This window comes from Gymnogyps californianus, chromosome 24 (genome assembly GCF_018139145.2).
Source record: "Gymnogyps californianus isolate 813 chromosome 24, ASM1813914v2, whole genome shotgun sequence".
Taxonomy (NCBI): Eukaryota; Metazoa; Chordata; class Aves; order Accipitriformes; family Cathartidae; genus Gymnogyps; species Gymnogyps californianus.
Window position 1 is genome coordinate 5,896,978 of NC_059494.1, and position 21,107 is coordinate 5,918,084.

The following is a 21,107-nucleotide window of genomic DNA, read 5'->3' on the forward strand; positions in this document are numbered from 1 at the left end:
GGTGTTCCCCCACATGGACGCATCACTGACTTAACTCTTTACTGCTTTTTAAATTAAATTGTCAGTATAAACTGCCAATGGCCTCATTAACCGTGGAACCCCACACCAATCTCTCTGCCTTCCTCCATACCTGAGGCCATTTAGCAGTTCGCAGTTTCCTAGCACTCGTCGGCCTCCCACTCCAAACGTGTTATAAAAATGCAAACCCAGCAACACTTGCATAATGGTTTATCAACTACTTATTATCCAGCAGATAGCAGATTAATCTCACTGGTTAAAGCTGAGCAGACAGAGTCCAGGTCTCAGACATCAGGCAGGTGTTTTCAGGTAGATCACTCTCCAAGACAACCACCAAAGGGGTGCCAGACCCCAAGTAGGCATTAAGAACACATCCACATGTGCCATGGGGGTTGCACACATCTGCATTGGGCTGTGTACACTGCAGCAGGGGGATTATCCCTCGGGCTAGCATCTCTGTTAATAGTATGAGTAAATCCCCAGAGACTGGTGAAGCCCTGAATCATTTATGGTGGCAGTATCGCAGACCTCTTCAGAGCACCTGTCCACACTACTGAGAGTGACAGAGGTGGACACCATGCTGGTAAACTGAGGCAATCTTTCTTGATGTACTGAGGGAGAGCTGGCCTGGTCTCTTTGGTGCACGGGAAGAACTGTCAGCTAGTGAATTCATGTCATTTATTAGTTCTCTGCAGGTTGGGAAGCTCAATACTTCAAACTCACCAGTTATTTCTCTGGATTCCATGGAGTTATAATCTTTTGCACTTGAGAGAGCTCAGAAATTCAGTCAGAGCAGGCCCAGCTTTGAAATTCCTGCACTTGGGCAGATTAGCCACCGAGCAACTACATCTCTCCAGCCCCCACTGTGTAATGGCCCCAGTCTTTCCAGTGGGCAAAACTGTGTGCCACTCTGTCCACACTGCACCACGCAGGGCCAAGCTGAAGCTGATTTTCCTTTTACATACAAGATTTCTGCAGACACTGCAAACCAAATTAAATCCTACAAAGCTATGATATTCTCATACCCAGAAATGGAGTTTAGCAGTGTTGAGGTAGCCTGCAAATATCTCCATCAACCTAAAGCTTTCCCTCATTTGCTGTAGCTCCTGCTCATTTACTCCATCCAAGCAAATCTCTTTCACGGCTGCCCAAAACATCTGATTCTTGTACCTACCCACCCACACCCACCCACAGTGCACTGGTGGTAGAGAAAGAAGTGATGCGATGCTGCTGGCCTTCAAAATTCACTACACAGCATGGGCTGCAGGAGAGCAGGGTAGGGCAGGGTCTCTCCTGGTTTGTACAGTCCGGTACCAAACTCAAGACGGTGAATGGCTTTCTGTTGGAGGTTCATGGTTAGTTGGAGTTGTCCCTCATGTTAGGGACATGCAGCTCCAACACAAGTGCTAACTGAGCCTGTGCTCTGGCACTTCACTGTTGTCACCAGCTGTGGGCTGGAAAAATGTTTTCCAACGAGACAGATGCATTGATAGGACCTGAAAGCCAGGTCCACCGAGCTACTCCATGAAGCTCAAGACATACAGACATTAACCAAATAATCTTCGTGGTCATCTTAATTTCGTCACAAGATCATTATAAAGCTTGATAAATTATCCTTTGTAAAATACTTTGAGATCTTGGGTGGGGCACACTTTGGAATTGCAGAAAGCATTCCTTTCATCTCCTTTATTAATCATGTAATATGCACAAGAGAGATTGATCGCATGCACATAGACCTCTTTATCTCCATAGACCTGTCTTCATCTCCATAGACCTGTCTTCTCCCCTCTCACATACATTTTACTCTGTAAACTTTACCTTTACAGAGGCTCTGTCTTAAGGAATCTCAGCATTCCCAGATGTACGCAGCATTTCTCACATTACAGTGCACGATGGGCTAATTATCTTTCAAAGGGGAGCCAAAGGTTTCTGCTTTCACCTTTCTTTGCTAAAAACTGAGCTCCTAACACACTGGGGGTTTGTTTGTTTAACAGAATAAAATTGAAATCTTAACCCATCTCCAGTGAGACCATGGCAGAGGCTGAGACAGCCTGGCCAGACATGAGGTACGTAACAGGTTACTGCAGCTGCTGGAGGAAAATATGTAAATAGCTCTATGGTGATGGGCACCGAGCCAGCTGCAGTTGTCTGCGGATTTGAAAATTCCGCGCCAAATGGTTGTTTTGAAAAAAACACTGCGTTTGTTTTCATTAGCTTGGAGATCAGTGCCAAGTTTTATATAATAACAGCGTGGGGATGTGAGCACTGCATGCTCCCCTCCCACAGCTCCACTGGAGTAGCAATGATCTAAGTGATTCTCAGAGCAGAGCTGGGGTTGCTTCTGGCTGATAAAGCAAGCTTTGTGAACTCAGAGGAACTGCATTTCAGAGCCAGTCCCCACCCTCTTCCACTACACTCTCCAAACTGCCAAATGGCTAAAAGATTGGGGGCTTGCTTGTGTTATGAGGGAGCCTGAACTCCATGGAGCGCTGAGAACCTGGGGCTACCCTGGCAGGCTGCATAGGAGTCTTATCTTTGGATCCCTGAAAGTATAACGAGAATGAAATTCAGCTCTGTATGTGAAAGTCAAAACTCATGATGTTAGAGATCATTAGCCCAATGTTTCATTAAAGGTGATATGAATAATCCCTTCCTTGATCTTAGATTAATTTTTCTATTTACCTATATAAATAGCAGCTAGTTACGCACACGAACACCCATGGCTCCATCTCCACAGACTCCAGGGCTGCCAGCAGCCTGACTAGAAGGAAACGGTGATATTGTTCCTACCTGGCCACCTCATCTGTTTTCAGTAGTGTTTTCACAGTATTTTATTGCCAAGAAATCTGTCTTCCTATTACTTTGGAAGAATTCCTGAGCTATGGGGAGCCAGTGAGGGGAAGATTCAGTAGCTAATGCTACACTGAAGGCTGTGGTGTATCACACACTACACCACTTCCTTTGTCTGATAAAAACTGTGAATGAGTTGTACTGTAGAAAGCCTCTCCATTGCTCTTGTGTCACAGATGTGGCTCTTTTTAGCATGTGATGATATAAGCAAATCACTGTGTGAAAAAGTGACAAAGTGGAATTGTGGAAAGTTGAGGAGCCCTGAGCACTGACCCCTCCAGCTTCTTCCTTTGCCACTTTTCTGTTGAGATGGAGGGAAAACATGAGAGGGTTTTTAAATGAAAGTCTGACTTCTTTCTGGTCACGTGAGACCAGGGTCTGGCGCCAGTACAAGAGTCTAAAGGGCCACCCAGGCCCTCCTGACCATGAAAATCACTTGCCTTCCTGCCACAAACGAGTGAACAATCCCAAGCACAGACTTGAATTCTCCTCTTCAGGCTTGGTTAATGCTTCCCACAGTGTGATACAGATTGAATTCTGCCTCAGTAAGGAGGTAAATGCTGTAGCAGAACAATATTATTGTTCAAGGCTCCTGCCAAACATTATATGCCTGGCATTAGAAATAAATACACCCTCTACACGTTACAGTGTGGTGTCTTGTCTTGAAAAAAATCCTTGTTCTACATACAGTCTGCTGTGTGTTTGCTTTAATCCCACCACTGAGCACTGTGTTCCTCTTTCCTCTTTTTTACATGTCTCTCAGCAAACTTTCTCATAGCAGATGAGGAAGATCTCATCCATGACACATGGCATACTGTTAATTTTCTCTGCTTGCTTTGGTGCTTTCTGTCCTGACACTGCTGGAAGCAATTTTATTCAATGAAAGCTGAAATTCTGGAGCAGAAATCTGTGGTGAGGTATAAGTGCTTCTTCCAGACTTGCAGTCATTGCTAGCAATTTTTTAAGCACTAATGCTGAGACTGGATTGAATTTGGACTGATACAAAAATGTTCTGTGCTATATGTTCAATCCTTGCCCCTTCCTGAAATTAATGAAAATATCTGAGACAATCGATTAAACATTGACAGGCTGTTCAGAGTGAGATAAGGAACACGAGGCAGAGGGGAAGTTAGGCGACTACAGTAAAGACAGAAATAATCCCGCTATTAAAGATATACAATAAAGTGTAGAATGAGAAAGGGGAGGGCATGGCAGCAGCTGCTGAGAAACTAAAGCAGCTGAGGTAAGAAATAGCAGTGGAAATCCTGCATCCCCAGATTCATGAAAATGTCAGAGTCATTATGAAATCCCAGGCAGCATCAGAAAACTCATTACACCCAACTGTACAGGAAACTGGTCAACGACTGAGAAGATGCTCTGCAGCAAAGGATATGTGAGGTTTTCCTCTGTCTTTATTACGTGCTGTAAGTAATCTCTTCATTTATCTGATGGAAGAAGCACTCCAGTGCTAGGCAGAGCCTATCACTGCTGTCTGTGTTCTCTGACATCCCAAAAATTTATTCTTATCCTACCCAGACAGTCTGATATTTTGCAAGTGCCTTTGACCTAGAGCTCCAATACTGAGCCTAGGGCACTTCCAAGCTCCTGACTTTGTATCGGGGTGGAACCTGTACATGCACCAGCCTTCTCCTGTGCTCTGCTTTCCACAAAGAGTAAACCTGGAGGACTGGGTGAGGCAGGAGCCTTGGTGTGCTCCGAACAGGTTCCCAATCTGAAAAGCCCAGGGAACGCAGCCCCAGGGCTTGCCATGGCCCTCTGCCACCCCAGTCAGGTAAGGCTGACATATCCCTCGATAGTCCCTTTGTTAAACACTAAATGATTGTGTCCTGGGCTAACAAATCAATTCTACCTCCTGAAAGCAGAGAGGGAGTTTATTATAAAATTGTTTTGGGTAGCACTGAACTGTCAGGGTCCTTAATGAAAAACTAATTGCTAAATACGGAGAGACAAATGACAACACCAACTCTGGTTCAATACTAACCTACATCATCAGAGTGATCCAAGAGGACCCGTATTTGAACAGATGCTAATTCCACGACTAAAGCATGCATTGTACTCCCTGTAAAACACAGTTGTCTAGTGGGCTCTCAGCTTTTGCACTTCCCCTCCTCCCTTGATGCTTTCCTCTCCCCATCCCACCCCCAAACTGTTCTCTTATTTTTAGCAGAGATAGGAAAAGTGAACTTACATGTTCAGTTAACAAGGAGGGGAGACCGGTGCCAAGGATGAAAGTGTGCAAGTATTCTGGTTACTGCTAAAGAGACCTTCTAAAAAATGTAGAAAATACTAGGTATTATTATTGAGGCATATTTCAGGAAGTATATTTAGGAAAAAAGCTTTTACTGCAACACAGTTGATATCAGCACTACGAAAATAACTGGTAACATTAGAAGGCAAAAAAAAAACCCAAACCCTTGAAACATTCAAAGTTTCTAAGCCATTATCTAAAAAATCTGACAGACAAAATAATGGGGGAGTTCGGGCTAAAATTCATGAACAAAGGGGATTTACATCTGGATTAGATTATCAATCAAAATTAGGCAAAAGGTTTAAAAGAATTTCCAAAATATGACAGATGCGCAGAGTGTCACGTCAAATCACAAGAGAAGAAATGAGCTAATCCAAAAATGCTTATACAGAGGCTTTCAGCATTCCTAAAATATTTTTTTCTGGCTTAACATAACCGAAGTTTATAACTGGTCTTCTACGAATTTGCTGGTGCTGGGAACTGCGCGTTGAGAGAGAAAAAGTTCATTCTAAGTGCACGGCTTGATGCTCACACGCACTTTTTTGCTTTGCTCGGGGGAAGGCAGCGATGTTTGAAATGATACAGACTGCACGCAGGCAGCTCCGGCGAGAGGCGCGGGGCCGGGGGCTGGAGCCGCGCCAGGAGCAGTTGGTTTACAGTTTGCAGAGAGGCGCCAAAATTCAAAAAACGCCCTGTACTTCAAATCCAGAGACGCGGATGAAAACAATGAGGAAGGAGGCGGCTCCAGGGGCTCCTGGGCTGTCCTTGGTGTAGCTCTGGGCCCTGGGCAGGCAGATGGGGCAGGCTCTGACCCCCCTGCTGAGCAAAGAGGCCGTAGCACTCTGGGATTTGTAGTCTCTTCGTTCTGCGTCCTTTCCCAGATAAATTCAAGTCAAAACCGACTTGAATTCAGTCAGAAAGCTGAGTTTCACGGTGAGTTGTGTATCATATTATCAGCTCTCACGGATAAAGATCTGATAACAGTGACCTTCAAATAGGGAGGTTGTGTAAATGCCTACAGAAAGGGCATGTGTAGTGATCTACAGGCTTACTTTCATTTTAGCTATCACTCATAAACCAAGTAACCCACTGCTTTGCAGACTCAGTGTGGAAATCCCTGCACTCAGCTCTCTGTAGGAGACAGAGGTGAAGGAGCAGCCAGTGCTGTCCTAGGAATGATGCCCAGGCCAGGTGGGATGGGCACTCGGTTGTCTACAGAGGAAGCCAGGACAACTCTTTTCCTATCAGATGCATGTTTTGAGACAAATGCATTCAGGTGAAAACCTACTATTTACATGGGTCAGCTGCTAAAGATATGCAGGGATTGCAAGAGGGACTTACAGTTATTTGCCAACAAGGGTACTGAGCATCCAGAATTCCTGGATTTATTCTGAGATTTTCCAGTTTGAGGTGTACTTGATATTAGGATCCCAGATCCTCTAACATGAGGAACGTCTAGGTTCTATTTTGAGGATAAGCCCATTTGCACCTGGCTCCCCAAGTTTCTTTTCATCTATCATGTGCAGTATTTTCTTGCTCTCTTTCCTGTTTCTCTGTCTAGATCTGCCATCCCTCTCGTGCACAGCACTTCTTTGCATTATGATCACGCTGCTTTTTTTCTTTGCTGTCCATGTATACGGATGACAGACTTTGAATCTGTTTTTTCTGCTTCTCAGGCAGAAAATCTCCCTTTTCTCAGCCTTCCCCGGTAGCCAAGAGGCACAACGGCAGTAAGAGCTTTCCAGCCTCCAAAGTTTTGGGACATGAAGAACTAGCTCATGGGAATGGTAATCCAGTGTATACCGGTTAATGCACAAGAACTGACAGAAGTTGGGGTATATTCAGTAAAAATATGTTTTGGGAAAAATAATACTCCAAATCTTTAGGAAGGGAAAACTTCTCAGTGGATTTTAGTTTGTACAAAATTTGGCTGCATTCCCTGGGACTGCAAAAGGATTTCAGGATAGCTTCCTTGAACGGCCTGATCGGAGACTGGGAGGCATTGCAACCTTTCAGTAAAACTTTGGAAGAAATTTCTAAAATCTACAAAACAGCACTTCTAAAAATTCACCCTTGGAAATAGCTGATCGGTATTTTTTCTGAGACTCTCTACCCCCAGTTTAAGCAAACAGCAGGTCACTGGCCTATAAAATTTCAGTGCTAACAGCAAAGCATGGCAAATTCATACAGGGTTAAGTCAGTTATCTAAAACATGGTGATGTTTTAGATAACTAATGTGAAAATATATCCTGTAAGTGAAATACTACACAGGTTTCAATACAAGTGGGACAATGAGCAGCACGGCGTCACTTCTAATCGGCATGCCTCTCCCGGGGCGTGACAGCAGCCGATGGTTCAGGTGGGTTTGGTGACCGCAGGGTGCGATGGACAGGCGGCCACGGGCGCTCCTGGCAGGGTGGGGGGGTGCTGTGGGGCGACCCGCACCCACCAACGCCTGAGCGGCTGCTCCGGCTCCGAGCAGGACTGGGAGCAGCTGCTGACAGCTGAAGAGCGTGCGAGGAACAATGCTGGTCAGTAGCTCTGGTCCCTCCTGGTTTTATTACAAACAAGATCTTGCCTTCAAGATTGGCCCCTCGCTTCCTGCGCTTTACTCACACTCACGACAGCCTAATTTTGTATTTTAATACGCGGCACAAGCTACGCCTTTGATGAAGAGCAGACGGGGGCTCGACGAACGTCCGGCAGCCCACAAAATGGAGGGAGGCCTGGACTGCACCTCCCAGCGCGCCCTGCGGGCGGCGCGGCGCGGCGCGGCCATCTTGGCGCCGAGACTTCATTTCCCAGGCGGCGCGGCGGCGGGGGAGGCGATGTCCGCCATCTTACCGCTCCCTCCTCCCCCGGTGCGGCTGGATTGAATGAGCCCGCTGCCCGCCTGCCCGCGAATTGAGCGCCATGTCAGGCACCCCGAGCCGCGGCACCCCCGGCGGGACCCCGCTGTCGCCGACTCGCATCTCCCGCCTGCAGGAGAAGGAGGAGCTGCGGCAGCTCAATGACCGCCTGGCCGTTTACATCGACCGTGTGCGGGCGCTGGAGCTGGAGAATGACCGGCTGCTGCTGAAGATCTCCGAGAAGGAGGAGGTCACCACCCGGGAGGTACGGCCGAGGCGGCCTGCTGGCCCTCGCCCGTGGCTCCGGGGCGGGAGGGGGGGCAGCGGCGGCCCGTTGGCGGCGTTTACCTCGCTCCGTCCCGCGGAGCGGGTCCGCGGCCCAGGGGCTGGGCCGAGCTGTTCCCGCGCGGCGCCTCCGCCTGCCCGCCCGCCCGCCCGGCGCAGGGCGCGCTGTGCGCTGTGGCGGCTTCGCGCGGCCGCGGGCTCGGCGGCGCCATGCGCGTCCCGCCGCGCCGTTCCCTCCTGGCTCGGGGCTCGGGTCGCCCCGGGGCAGCGGGTTCCGGCTGTGCCCGGCCGTTGGACTCGGGGCTGAGGGCGAGAGCTGTGGGGGCCGGACGGAGCTGAGGGCGGGCGGGGGAGGTGTGTGGAGATCCAGCTCCTGCCTGTGTCTGTGTGGCCCCTCGGGGGCTGTCAGGGGTTCTCTGGCCGCGATGTTGGGCAAAGAGGCTGCTGGGGACACCTTAAAGGCGGCTCAGGCCGGGATCGTCACCGAGTGAAAATTCGACACCTGGAACGGCCCCGGTGGCGGGAGCGGGCCGGCGCGGCCGGCCGTGCCGGGAAGCGGCTCTAGGCGGCGGCGCGGGCGCGGCGCCCCTCAGGCGGTAGGGTGGCGGTTGAAGTCGCACAGTTCATGTTTCGGCCAGGTAGGGCTTGCAGCACAGAATACCGTTTTCGGGGTCCTCCGAGTCTGCATGTAGGTCTCGTGCGCTGTGGGCTGGTTCTTTGCTGTAGTTGGTAGTCTGTTCCCCGTGCAGGCTGAGCCTTCTTGGTGTCCTGGACCCACGCTGAGCACATGCGTCCTGTGAATTGTAGCAACCTGCATGTTACTTTTTCTTTACGGTCTCTATCCTGACGGATGATGTGATGAGATGAAAAATGTGAAAGGGTTTAGACTAACTTTGCTTCTTACCAGAGGAAATCTTTCTTAGTCCCTGCAAAGCTAGGAATCAAATCCTTGTAGCGTGAACTACTCTGATCTGCTTCCTGTGATCTTGGAGGCAAAACTGGCTGATCCTTTTTCCTAAGCCATGTTTTGCTTTTTCCCTTTTCTGTTGTATCTGCTTTCCCCCAGGACTGTCCTTCCCATATGGAGGAAGGATGTAGTCGGTGACACAGCTGGGGACAGTCCCACCCATCCTGTACCAGCCCAAACCCCCTTTACTCCATCTGTTAGAGGCAGTCTGCAAGGTGAGGTGTCCCACCTCTGAGATGAAGTTAAACTTCTGTGGAAAGCCTGTAGATAACAGCCTTTACTGTAACTTGTGTGATGCAATATGCTACTGTGTAGGCTTCACCTCCCCTTAAGGGTCTCGTTTGATGATGCTAGGGGTGGTGGGAGGAGGGTTTGAATTAATTTAGTTTAAGCAGACCAGATATGATAGTGTCTTGTTTTGGGAGTGGTTGGCCTACCTGCAATCTGTGTACACCTGGGATTGAAGTACCTTTAAAGTCCCTTTGTACCACTTCATGATATATTATAACTTCCATGTTTTCAAAATAACTAGATATTTCTAAACATCAAACATGGCTACATCACTTGTCCTATATGAAATCATGCTATAAACAAAATAACCATGTCTGGTTCAGGGAGCTTCTAAGTTGTAGATTGCTGGAGGCTAGACGGAGTATGCATTTTAAATGTAGGAGGCAGAGTGTAATTCTATTGACAGCACACATGTAACAAGAGTAAGAACAGGACAAGCAGACAACACAGATATAATCTTATTAGATTTTTTTTTTACTATAAATGTAAACCAACTCCTAATAGCAGTTCTGTGTGTTATGAATTCTGTAAAAATACTCCGATGCAGTAATCAGAAAATAAACTTGAGGATTTTGATAGAAATATTTTGCTTACTTTGCCCTTGAGCTTTCCTCCTTCACTTTTCTTCCAGACTTCAAAAAAAGTCCTAATTCTTAGACATATTCTAAAAAACTTTGTTAGGATTACTCAAGCTCTTCTTTGACACGTCAGAGGCAACATAAGATGCCTCAGCTAGTCTCTGGACCACATTTGTTAAATGCTTCCCCCATCCCTTTAGGACACCTTATTTATTCTTTACATATGTTCAGAAAAGGAGACTTTGTAGCCTTATTGTTTTGATGCAGGATAGTGGACAGTGGTTTAGGACTGTGGGAGCAGTAAAACTTCAGATGGCTGTCAGATTTTGGGTTTACTGGAATGGGAGAATCCTGTCCTTTCGCTTTCAGGGCCAATCTAGTAAACTGGATTTTCTGCTGACAATTCAGTTTTCTTGTTACACTGTTAGAATTTGTGTTCATAAAATGATTACGCATAGCATGAAATAGGATATTAATTAAAAATAAACCCTCCAAACCCCACAAAAAACCCCAAAAACCAAACCAACCCCAAAGCAACTCTAACTTCTGTGTAGAAGCACAGTTAAGCGTAGTCCAGTGATACTGGCATACTGTTCTGGCTACATCATTATATCTTTACATTAGCTCTACATGCTTAAAATAGACTATTTTCTTTTCCCAGTGTGTTCAAGATGAAAATTCCCCTTGTTTGTCCTCAACTGTGTGTGAATTTGACTTTGATTTTTTAAAAATTTTTTTTTAGCTGTCTAAATATTCTCATATTTTTGGCTTATCTCTGGTAGTGGCAGGGAACATCATCTGCCGCTGTGGTAGATGGAATGATGCATGTTGTGGGATGGCAAGCAGGAGTGACCGCTCACCAGTGCGCTCTATGTTAACACCTGAGACTTTTGCCTTGAGAGCAGGTGATGGGTCCATAATCCAAGGCAAATGGGAGGTTGAGGATTGCCATGACAAGCAGTAGACAAGAGCATGGTATCATGAGAGAGATGCTTGTCGCTCCAGTATCACACAGTGACCATGTCTGAGAAAGGGGCTGGGGTGAGACCTTTACTGACATCCTGTCCCCTCACCCCTGCATGCATGGGAACAAAAGGTTGGCATTTCTGATCTTGTTCTCAAAGATCTGGTTTAGGGGAGTATCTTCTAGACGACAGAAGTTCTGCTGATGTTGGTCCATAGTCACTGTTCTGCCAGAGACTCAGCTGATCAGGATGTTCTTTTTCCTTGTTTTAATCACCAATCTGCAGAAGACAGAAGAAAGTAGTCACTTTCTCCTCCTCTGTTGGGCAATCTCCTTAGTTTTACAGACCACAGCTGCATCACGGCCTTGGAACAAAATAACTCTTCTTGCTCTCTTTAAGGAACGCAGGGCTGCCACCTCTTAACAGTAAAGAAAAGGAACTTTGCAGAAGTTGAGATTCATCTTTAGTCCTCTACTAATTAGAGCCCTTTTTCCTGCTTTTCCTAACCCTGTCCAATGCTGTTCTACCTTTACTTGTATGTAGTAGGCCTCTAGAGAAATAAAGGTCTATACAGTAAGCCCTCAGACAAATACAAAAAATATTTTGCCTGTGTAGCTGGGGGAACCTATAATTGTCCTCCTTCTTTCTCTGTTTGCTCTCTTGCATGAATCCCCTTGTGTAGCTTAGCCTATGACAGAAGAGAAATTTAGTTCATCCCCTTGTTTTTCTGCCTCCCTAGTATATGACTGATGCTATTCTCACTGTGTTGGGGTCACTGTTACAATAACCTAATTTGTGAGGCTGGGAGGGGGAATACTGGAAGGGCTAAGAGAAAAAAGAGTCCTAGAGCTCTCCTCAATTCCCTTTCTACTAACTTCCTGCCCTCCCCTGCAGTGCTTATGATTGCAGCCTTCCAGAAATGATGTTTCAATGGGCATGGGAGGGGTTACTACACTGTTCTGAGGACATCCTACTGTTCTTAGCCACAGAAAGGAGAAGTAGGGAGGAAAAAAAGAGAAGATCTGTGGGAGCCTCAGCCACTGACAGCAATTGCCCTTGTGACAAAAGCAGTGTCTACAGGGGGTTCCCTCTTCACCTGTGTCTTCCCAGCTCTGTGGGTGTGATTGCAAGTGGCTGCAGTCTTGTATGTCACAGCCATCAGAACTTTCACTGTAGTCTCACCTGGTCTCCACTTATCTGCCAGTACTGCAGCTACTGTGCCCTGCATGTGCACCATGTGTAGTAACCAGAGCTACTATCGTGACCAGGATACATGGGTCTGGTGTTGCCTATTTGCCACCTGCAAAATATATGTTCAGATGCTGCTGTGGATGGTGGGTCACTCAAGAGTTGTAGCCTCCAAGACATGGGGTTAAATGGTCTTCTGGCACTATAGACATCATCTGGGAGGTGATGGTGGTGATATGCAACACACATCATTGTTCTTGAGAACCTGACTGATGTTCTTGGTGAGTCTGAGCCATACCTGACCAGCAGTCCTTCATAAATCCATAATTGGGTGAATAGAGAACATATTGAGCCACACCTGGTGGGAATACACTTATGTTTTGCACATTAATGCACATTAATGAGATTAATGTTTCATTGCCAAATTTGTCTGGTCTCACTTGTGGTTGGATGGGGCATGCTTCTTGCCTAGGATGTAGGTTCATTGCCTTCTTGGCGTGTTCCCTGTGTCTTCATTGAGTGACATCTTGCAGCTTTTCTCAAGTGATTGCTGTGGGAGGGTCTGTGTTTGTGTGTCTAACCTTGAACTGCTGCACAGTGAGCTTTGAGTGCTCCCAGCACAGGTTGGTAGGTTAAAGAGCATCCAGCAGTCCTGCCTTTCAGACTGTGCTGTGGAAACATCTCTATTTCCTTGTCCCCTGTGTTGCCCAATTACAAACTTGCAGGCTCTTTTGCCAGCAAGAGGGAAAAAGTGAAAGCGCATTCATAGTGCAATTTGTAGGGTGTCCAGCTTGGCCTCTGTGCAGGAAGAGTTGGGCTTGGGTGCATGTTGACATGTAGTGGATCAGGCTGCAGCCTGTCTTCTGGTTCGTGGTGAACTCCATTTTGAGGTTTTAGCTTTATTTCTTCCATTGCCTTCAGATGGGGGGCTACATTTGCAGAGTGGAGGGACCCATTTGCTGGCCTAACCTGTCATCTGGGGAGGTTTGCTGCTTCCCAGGGGCTTGCATTCTGGACGTTGTAGAGAGGCTACTGAGGCTCACTTGGCTGTATGACTATTATCCCTGCTGTTCTTCCATATAGGCACCAGTGATACTGGCAGGGGTGACCTGAAAAGTGTGAAACATGACTACATGGCTCTCGATGATTGTTAATGGCATGGGGGCCCAGGTGGTTTGGGGAGGGGGAAGGGTTTGAGGATGGCTGGACAGATCCTGCAGAGCGACACTGGATTGCACAACTGCTGTTGGCAACAGGATTTTGGTTTCTATGACCATGGAACCATCTTTTGGGATTGATGACTGCTTCAGAGAGACAGGATCCACCTGACTAAGTAGGGCAGATGTCTCTTGCCAACAGGGCTGGTCAGCCTGCTAAGAAGAACGTTAAACTGGGAATGATGGGGGGAGGGAGAGATTCCTCTCAGGTAAGGTCAGGTGAGGAAGTGGTGGATGGGGTAAGCAAGTGAAAGACCTGGGGTTATGTGAACAGAAGAGAAAGCAACAGAAGAAGGATGAAATGGAAACACCCCAAGCATAGGCATGTAAAGAAGGAAGTGCCTACAGGACAGCCTTGTGGGGAAAGCTCTCCTGCCCTTCCTGGGGAATCATCACGCTTAGGTGCCTCTCTGAAATGCCCGTAACACTAATGTGCGCAGCATGGGGAACAGACGGGGGAATGAGAAGTCTGTGGGCGGTTACAGAACTATGACCCTGGAATCAGGGATAGCTCACGCAACTAGAGTGCTATGATGGATGGATACAAACTTTTCAGGATGGTGAGGAGGAGGAGTTGCCCTTTATGTGAGAGAGCAGCGGCAATGCCTGGGGCTCTGCCTAAGGACAGGTTATGAGCTAGCCAAGAGCTTGTTCGTCAGGATAGTGGGCAGACAAAGATGGGTGACGTTGTGGTATGTGTCTGCTACTGACCTGATCAAGAAGAAGAAGAGGTAAACGAGGCCTCCTTCAGTCAACTGGAAGAAGCCTTACATGCCCTAGTCTTTGTGCTCTGCTGGACCTAATACTTAATAAACAAAGAAGAACTGGTCAGGGATGTTAAGGTCAGGGTAGTGACCATGAGACGGTGGAGTTTGGGATCTTTAGAGGATGGAGCAGAGCAAAAAGCAGGACCACAACCCTGGATATCAGGAGAGTAGACTTTAGCCTCTTCAGGGCTCTGCTTGGAAGAATCCCATAGGTTATAGCCCTGGAGAGAAAAGGGGTCCATGAAAGCTGGGTTGATATTCAAGGATAACCTCCTCCAAGTTCAAGAGTGGTCCGTACCAACAATCAGGAAATGGAGCAAAGGTGGCAGGAGACCTGTATGGATGAGCAAGGAGGTCCTGACTAAACTCAGACATAAGGAAGGCTGATGCACTCGATGCCTTCTTGTGGTCAGACCAGCCTTCAGGAGTCCCAGGCCCCTGAGACCAGAGGGAAAGTCTGTCACAAGGAAGACTTACTCTTGGTAGAGGAGGATCAGGATAGGGGACATCTAAACAAACTGGACATAAGTCCATGGGACCTGATGGGTTGCACCCATGAGTGCTGAGGGAACTGGCTGGCATCACTGTGAGGCCACTCTCAGTTATCTTTGAAAGATCATGATGATTAGGAGATGTTCCTGAAGACTGGAAGAAAGCTAATGTCATCTTCAGGAGGGGCAAGAAGGAAGATCCAGGGAACTACAGGCCAGTCAACCTCACCTCAGTTCCTGGAAGGTGATGTCTCTTTGTGTCTTTTTTTTTCTTCTCCGTGCCTGATTGGATTCTGCATGGCCTCTGTTAGGAGCCTTTGGTGGGGGATGTTGTTCAAGCCTTTTGGGAGTCCAGGCAGACTGCCTTAGCTCAATCTCCCCTTTCTGAATGCTTGTTGACTTTTCAAAACGTTGTTCATGTGCTTGTTCCCTTGTCCGCTGCTTCCCTTTAAAAAAGCCATACTGTGTGATTCTGGTTTTTCTCCACTCTGTTGTGCTTATATGTGTACCCACTACTTCTTTTCTTTGTTTACCGGATCTGTCGTGAATACCTGCTCCCTGGTTGACTGAGCAAGTCCAGTAGGTTGTGAAACTTTTATTTTACACAAGTCATATTGATTCTTCCTCAGTATGACTCTTAACTCGTGTGGCCTGTAATTCCGTTCTTCAGGTTAATGTCTACCCTACTGTCATGGACTTCAGATTTTAGTGATAGGTAGCTTCTATTTTAGCAACTTGTATGGCATGAGCCATCTTCTAATTTTCTAGTACAAAGTGAACTCTAAATGAGAGCTTAAATAACATACTGATTGATTTAGTTCAAACAGTGCTGATAATACTTTCTAAACGTGATGGTTTGTTATGGCTTGATTTGTTGATCTGTTCTATGGTACTTTCAACGGATGCTTAAGTGCAGAAATATCTTAAAAGATTCCTCTAGTGTAAATATAAGTTTAAAAAAAAAAAACCACCCAACCCAAAAGATGTGTTTTCACTGCATTTTTTTAGGTGGTGGTTCTACATAAACTGATTGACTTGTGGCCATAGACTCTCATGTATGCCTTTTTCATAAGCAGAGGAAGAGTAATTACTTTCTACACCATTCATGAGTTGTTCTTCAGACTTCATTTTTTGGCTTGCCATGTTGTATTGTGATTAACAGAAGTCATGATCAATTTTATTTTTCTCATCTGTACATGACCTCAGCTTTTTGAAAAATGCTTTACTATGTCTCATCCTCCTTGTTTTGATCATCTTAAAATATTTTTTATATGTGGTCCTTTTAGCCTACGATGATGTCTTTATACAACATCTTGCTTTCTAGAAAGATTTTATTCTTAACTGCTTTTTTTACTTGTTTTAACATATACCTTAGTGTTCCCTAGTTGCCATACTGAAACAATTGCAACAGTCATAGATTTTTTTTTTTTGGCTTCTTTTGCTTCTGCAAGGATGCTGAAACCAAGTCAACTGAGGTTCTTGACAGTATCTTGGCAAATCTGCTCCTATGTGCTGCTAAGAACCAGGTGAAGAGTTGCTTTCTGTCTTGTGGCTTCCTGGATTAGCCACTCTGTGGCACTCACTACTAGCGTATGAAAATATAGCTCAGATATCACCTCCTGAATTACAGCTTTGGCTAATAGAAACCTGCTAGAATTTCTGCATTTTCTGCCTCTCTGATCTCCTGTAATGTCCCTGTTTTCCTTATTAGCTGGTGGTCAATAATCACTGTGTAAATCAATGTTGTTTCTGTACTCTGAATGCTGCTTGCAGTTACCTTTTAACCTATTTTAAAACATCTAGAGCCTGGAGAAAGTGTGTAAGCAAAAGGTGACAAAGATGAGCAGAGCAGCAGAATAATTTCTGACCAGGAGCAAATCTGAGAGAGAGATGAGAAGAAACCTGAGGTCTCTAAGTCACTAGTCCAAACAAAGAGATCTGTCTAGGAAGCGAATATTCAGCATTTCTCACAACACAGAAACTAAAGGCATGAAATGAAATTATCAAGCAGTAGGTCTTAATCCACCAGTTGTGCTTGTATGATGCTCTCTGATGTTGTGGAAACCAAAAGCTAAAGAGATTTACAAAAGGATTAGACAAATTAATAGTATTTGGTGACTACTGGTTTTTGGTGCCTGGAAGCAATTTTTGGCTCAGAATTTTTTTTTTTAATTTTTAGAAGCTGGGAGTATATGTGAGTGAAGAATCATTGTATGTTTGCCTCATTCTCTATACTTTTTCCCTTCAGCATTTGCTACCAGCTGCTTTTCTTACTGGCTTACAATGGAAGGATTTGCATAGGCTTCAAGGATGGGTTTGTATCTTTCTCAAATGTGGGAAGCAGGAGACAATGGGTTGTGGTAACCCAAGCGAAACGATGAGAAACAACAAATGAAGGAAGGAATTTAAATTGATAGATTCTACTGATGGAAGATGACAAAAAATGGGAGACATCATCAGACAGGTTATCTCTTGCATCCAGTATTCTTTGGGGGTGTTCAAGGACAGGTAGATGCTGTCTGGTGGCACTCTGCTCAGAACTGTGATGAGACAAAGAACCAGAAATTGGCTTCAGAGTTGCCAGATGCATTTATTCAACTTCCTTCTCTTGTTGCTGTGGATACTGGCTGTTCCTATTGACTTTTTTTTTGTCTCAAAGGGGCATATGTGGCTTATCCTAGGAGGTCTTGCTTTGGTTTAATAGCATCTTTTTAAGAATGCCTGGAAGTGTCACTGTACTAGAGACCAAACTGAGCAGCAAATGTAAAGTGATTAAAAAAAGGGAGTGGGCAGAAGAGTGTCTGTAGAGTCAAAACAAAGCAAAATCATATGTGTACACTAAACAGAGGCACTTTGGGGACCATACTTCTGTGGAGATTTTCAGAGAGTCAGTAGACTCTAAGTTAAGTTCCTTCCACCAGAACAGAGTTTGACGGGTGACAGTTTCAGGGAACAGAAATACTTTCCAGAATTTCCCTCAGTGCGGGGGTAGAAGGGTGCTTTCAATGAATAACTGTCTTGGTCTAGAAGTGTTGTCAAGCACATAATACCAGACTAGTTCAGCTGAGCTGGCACTACTTACTTTCCTTTGAGCCTACTGCTGCGTTTGGTTCTCTCTTCTCTGCTTGACCAGTACTGAAAATAAACAGGATGTAATTTTTTTATGATCTAGAAAGACCATCTTGAACTGTCCTTCAGTTCAGTTTGATCATCTGAAACTTTTATCAATGTTACCATGAATCCATAGTCCCTTTGCATCGTGTTGTTAGAGTTCTGGCAAGGGGTTTTGGTTGATGGGTTTTTTTATTTATTTGCGGTGATTTGAAGGTGTTACTGCTCCCAGCTGTCTGCTGCCTCCCTGTGTGGGAAGCTGCAATGTGTCCTTATGTCTCAGTTATTTCTGTCTACTCAGTGCATTAGCCTAAAATTCTAGTGAAAGTGGCTTTTTGACTAACACTTTGGGCTGTGAATTGGACCTGTGTGTTTCCTTCTCATGTTTGTTACTGGAATAAGAGCAGAGAAGAGGTTAACATGCTGCAGGAGAAAAATAGATATTAAGCTACCACAACTGGTTATACTGTGAATGAATCAGTGCTTTCTAATTAAGAAGCACAGTCTCTGGTTCTCTTTTTACCAACAGGTTCTGAAACTGCTTTCATCATGCAATTTTTAGCTCCATCTAGCTATATTCTCTCTACACAGGAATTGCATTAAGTGTTTATTCTCTGTTCAGTATGTTGTTGTTTTGGTGGTGTTAAGCTCTGTGTTGTCTGTAATGCCTCAAAAGCATAAATTATTTACTGCCTGTTGTGAGTATCACACCAGCAACACCTTTTTGTGATAGTATTCACAAAAACCTAGGGAAAAAGGCTTTCTTCCTTTGTATCTTGACATGCAATTCCGGTTTATGCCCTGGAGTACTGGGAGGGGATTTGTCCTTGTGTCCTGCACTGTGATTTAGTCTGTCTCTCTGAACCTACAGCAATACAGCCCCAAGCTCCTGGTAGATGTCCTAGGGCAAGGATTTTAGCACATTTAAGAGTTGAAGGGCAGATGGTCTAAAGAAGGGCTGGCATTAGAGGAGTGTTGTAGATGCAGTACCTGATGGTGCAGAATCAGTGCTTGGCCCTTGGGCAATTGTATTTTGTATTGCAATTTGCAAATACTGTATTTTCACTCAAGGGTCATCCATAATGAAAGGCTTTACAGCCTTAAAAGCTCCAATTTTTTTTTTCTTGGCATTGTGGAGTGCTGTATGAAAGAGTTTAGCATAGTCATGGTACACTTCTTCGTAGAACTTCCTAAATTTTGTAACTGATAATACAGAGTTGTGTTGGCTTGTGTCGTAGACAGCCTCTGGCTATCAGCTATGGAGAAAAAAGACAAAACAAAACTTAAGTTGAATAAAGCTTGAAAGAATTAATTCTTTAAAGAAAAGGAGATTGCATGGATAGCCAAGTCATTTCTCATATGTGGTATGCTTGTAAACTAAGGCTTATCAGCCCTCATGCTGTCATATTTTAGTTAACTTCAGAAGTTTTATGAGAATATAGGCTATCAGGAACTTAATTATATCCTGACTGCTTTTAATCAGTCTTTTTGAAGACCAGATGGTTGAGTCTGTCATTGGTGCCACTCTGATGTTGAAATAGGCGCTCCTAGGAATAGCACAGTTTGCTTTTTTGTTTCTACATTTTATGCTTTGTTATGAAATTTCTCTTCCTAAAGTTGGTACATTCTGCTTTTGGCTCTTCTCACTCCCTGATTGCTGTTTCTGAATTTACATTAGTAATAGTTGTTCTGGTATCCTTTCATAGAAGCAATAACAGCAATCTTCCTGGTCTTGACATTTTAGCTATCTGATGTACCTTTCAAATAATCTTGCATTCTAACAAAATAAAGGTCTGGAAGACTTTGAGGTGCCTTGCTGCAGTCTGAATAGCTGATTACGTAACATACGGAGTTGGGACAGGGAGAGGTCTGTAGATCCTTATCCTCTGAGGCAGAGAACAGGAGTGGAAGCTCATCTCTGAACAGTTCGCATTTCTGTAGTTTATCTAGTTTCAGATTCTTTTTAGCTTTAGTGCAAGAGCAGCAGAGTCAAATTTGGCCTTGGACTTGTATTCCACAAAATAAGTCTTTAAGTGTTTAAAAAAATCTCCCAAAGCAGCAGTATTGGAAATGAAGGCAAATAATTTCAGATCTGAGTGTAGGGTGTACTGATCTGCTTCAGTTTATCTCTTTGGAAGACTTGCACACTTCAAACATAGTATGTTGCGTTATATTCCACTGGGAATAAAAATCAAATCTTGTCTTTGGTACTAGATCACGTCTAATTGTAGGTGTATATTAATTGAAAACGTTCGATATAGAATGTTCTTAACAGAAATCATATCATACACCCTTTTTTCAAAGAAAGCGATGTGAAACCTGGTGCTGTGTTTCAGTTCTTTGATAGTTAGTCTTTGGGATGTTCTCATATCTGAATGCTTTTTTCCCCTTAGGTGAGTGGAATCAAGAGTCTCTATGAGTCTGAACTGGCTGATGCTCGAAGAGTTCTGGATGAAACTGCCAAAGAGAGGGCTAGATTACAGATTGAAATAGGAAAACTGAGAGCGGAACTTGAAGAGTTCAATAAAAGGTAAGGAAAGTCCTCCGTGGTGTGGGGATTTTTGTTTGGTTGTTTTTTTTTAATTAGAATGGGCAATATTTGCAGTGGGAATGATACTGTTGATGTTTCTTAATATGCCTTTTGGAAGCATTGCAGATCAATGAGAAGATACAGGCTTGTCAGAGGGAAATTCCTCAGCTTGTTGGTACAGCTAGTCAGAGCAGATAATCCAACCAGTATATACACAAATGTATATACAAGATTAATATACTGTGATTTGAGCAATTCAGACATCTAGAGGCTGAAACAATCGGTTGTGCCTGCTTCTGTCCTACTGTACCTCTCTTATGTGAGCACGCACATGTGCAGCTGCTTGGTAAACTGGACTGAGAAACTGATCTAGATTGAAATGGACCCATCCAAGGAAGGTTCATTTTTAAACATGATCAGTTTTATTGTCTGGTTCTCTGTATTCACTGATGGCAGAAATGAAGGAAAATGGTGGCCCTGAGTAATTTGGGAATATGGAAGCAGTGTAGCCTTGAAAATACATGAAGCTACAATGTAAGCGTGCTGGAAAAAGATGTTGTACCGACTACATTTTAAAAAACTGCTCTTCAGTCTGCATCAGAGAATTGGCCTAATAAACTGGCTACTGAAGCCAAATGTAATCCATTATTTCTATTCCCACTAGGGAGTTTTTGTAATCAAATACTGTTTAGCAGTTGAAACTTCATTTTAAAATGAATATATGTGGTGGT

The 21,107-nt window shown here is 44.9% G+C and overlaps 1 protein-coding gene across 1 annotated transcript in view; it reads left to right on the forward strand.

The window, feature by feature from the left end:
• The first annotated feature begins 8,023 nt into the window (after positions 1–8,023).
• Positions 8,024–21,107, forward strand: part of LMNB2 (lamin B2) — a 35,823-nt gene continuing 22,739 nt past the window's right edge. Inside the window, exons 1-2 of the mRNA XM_050910409.1 lie at positions 8,024–8,251; positions 20,240–20,376. Of these exons, the coding sequence (XP_050766366.1) occupies positions 8,051–8,251; positions 20,240–20,376 (338 nt within the window). The 5' untranslated portion in view covers positions 8,024–8,050. The remainder of the gene's footprint in view (positions 8,252–20,239; positions 20,377–21,107) is intronic.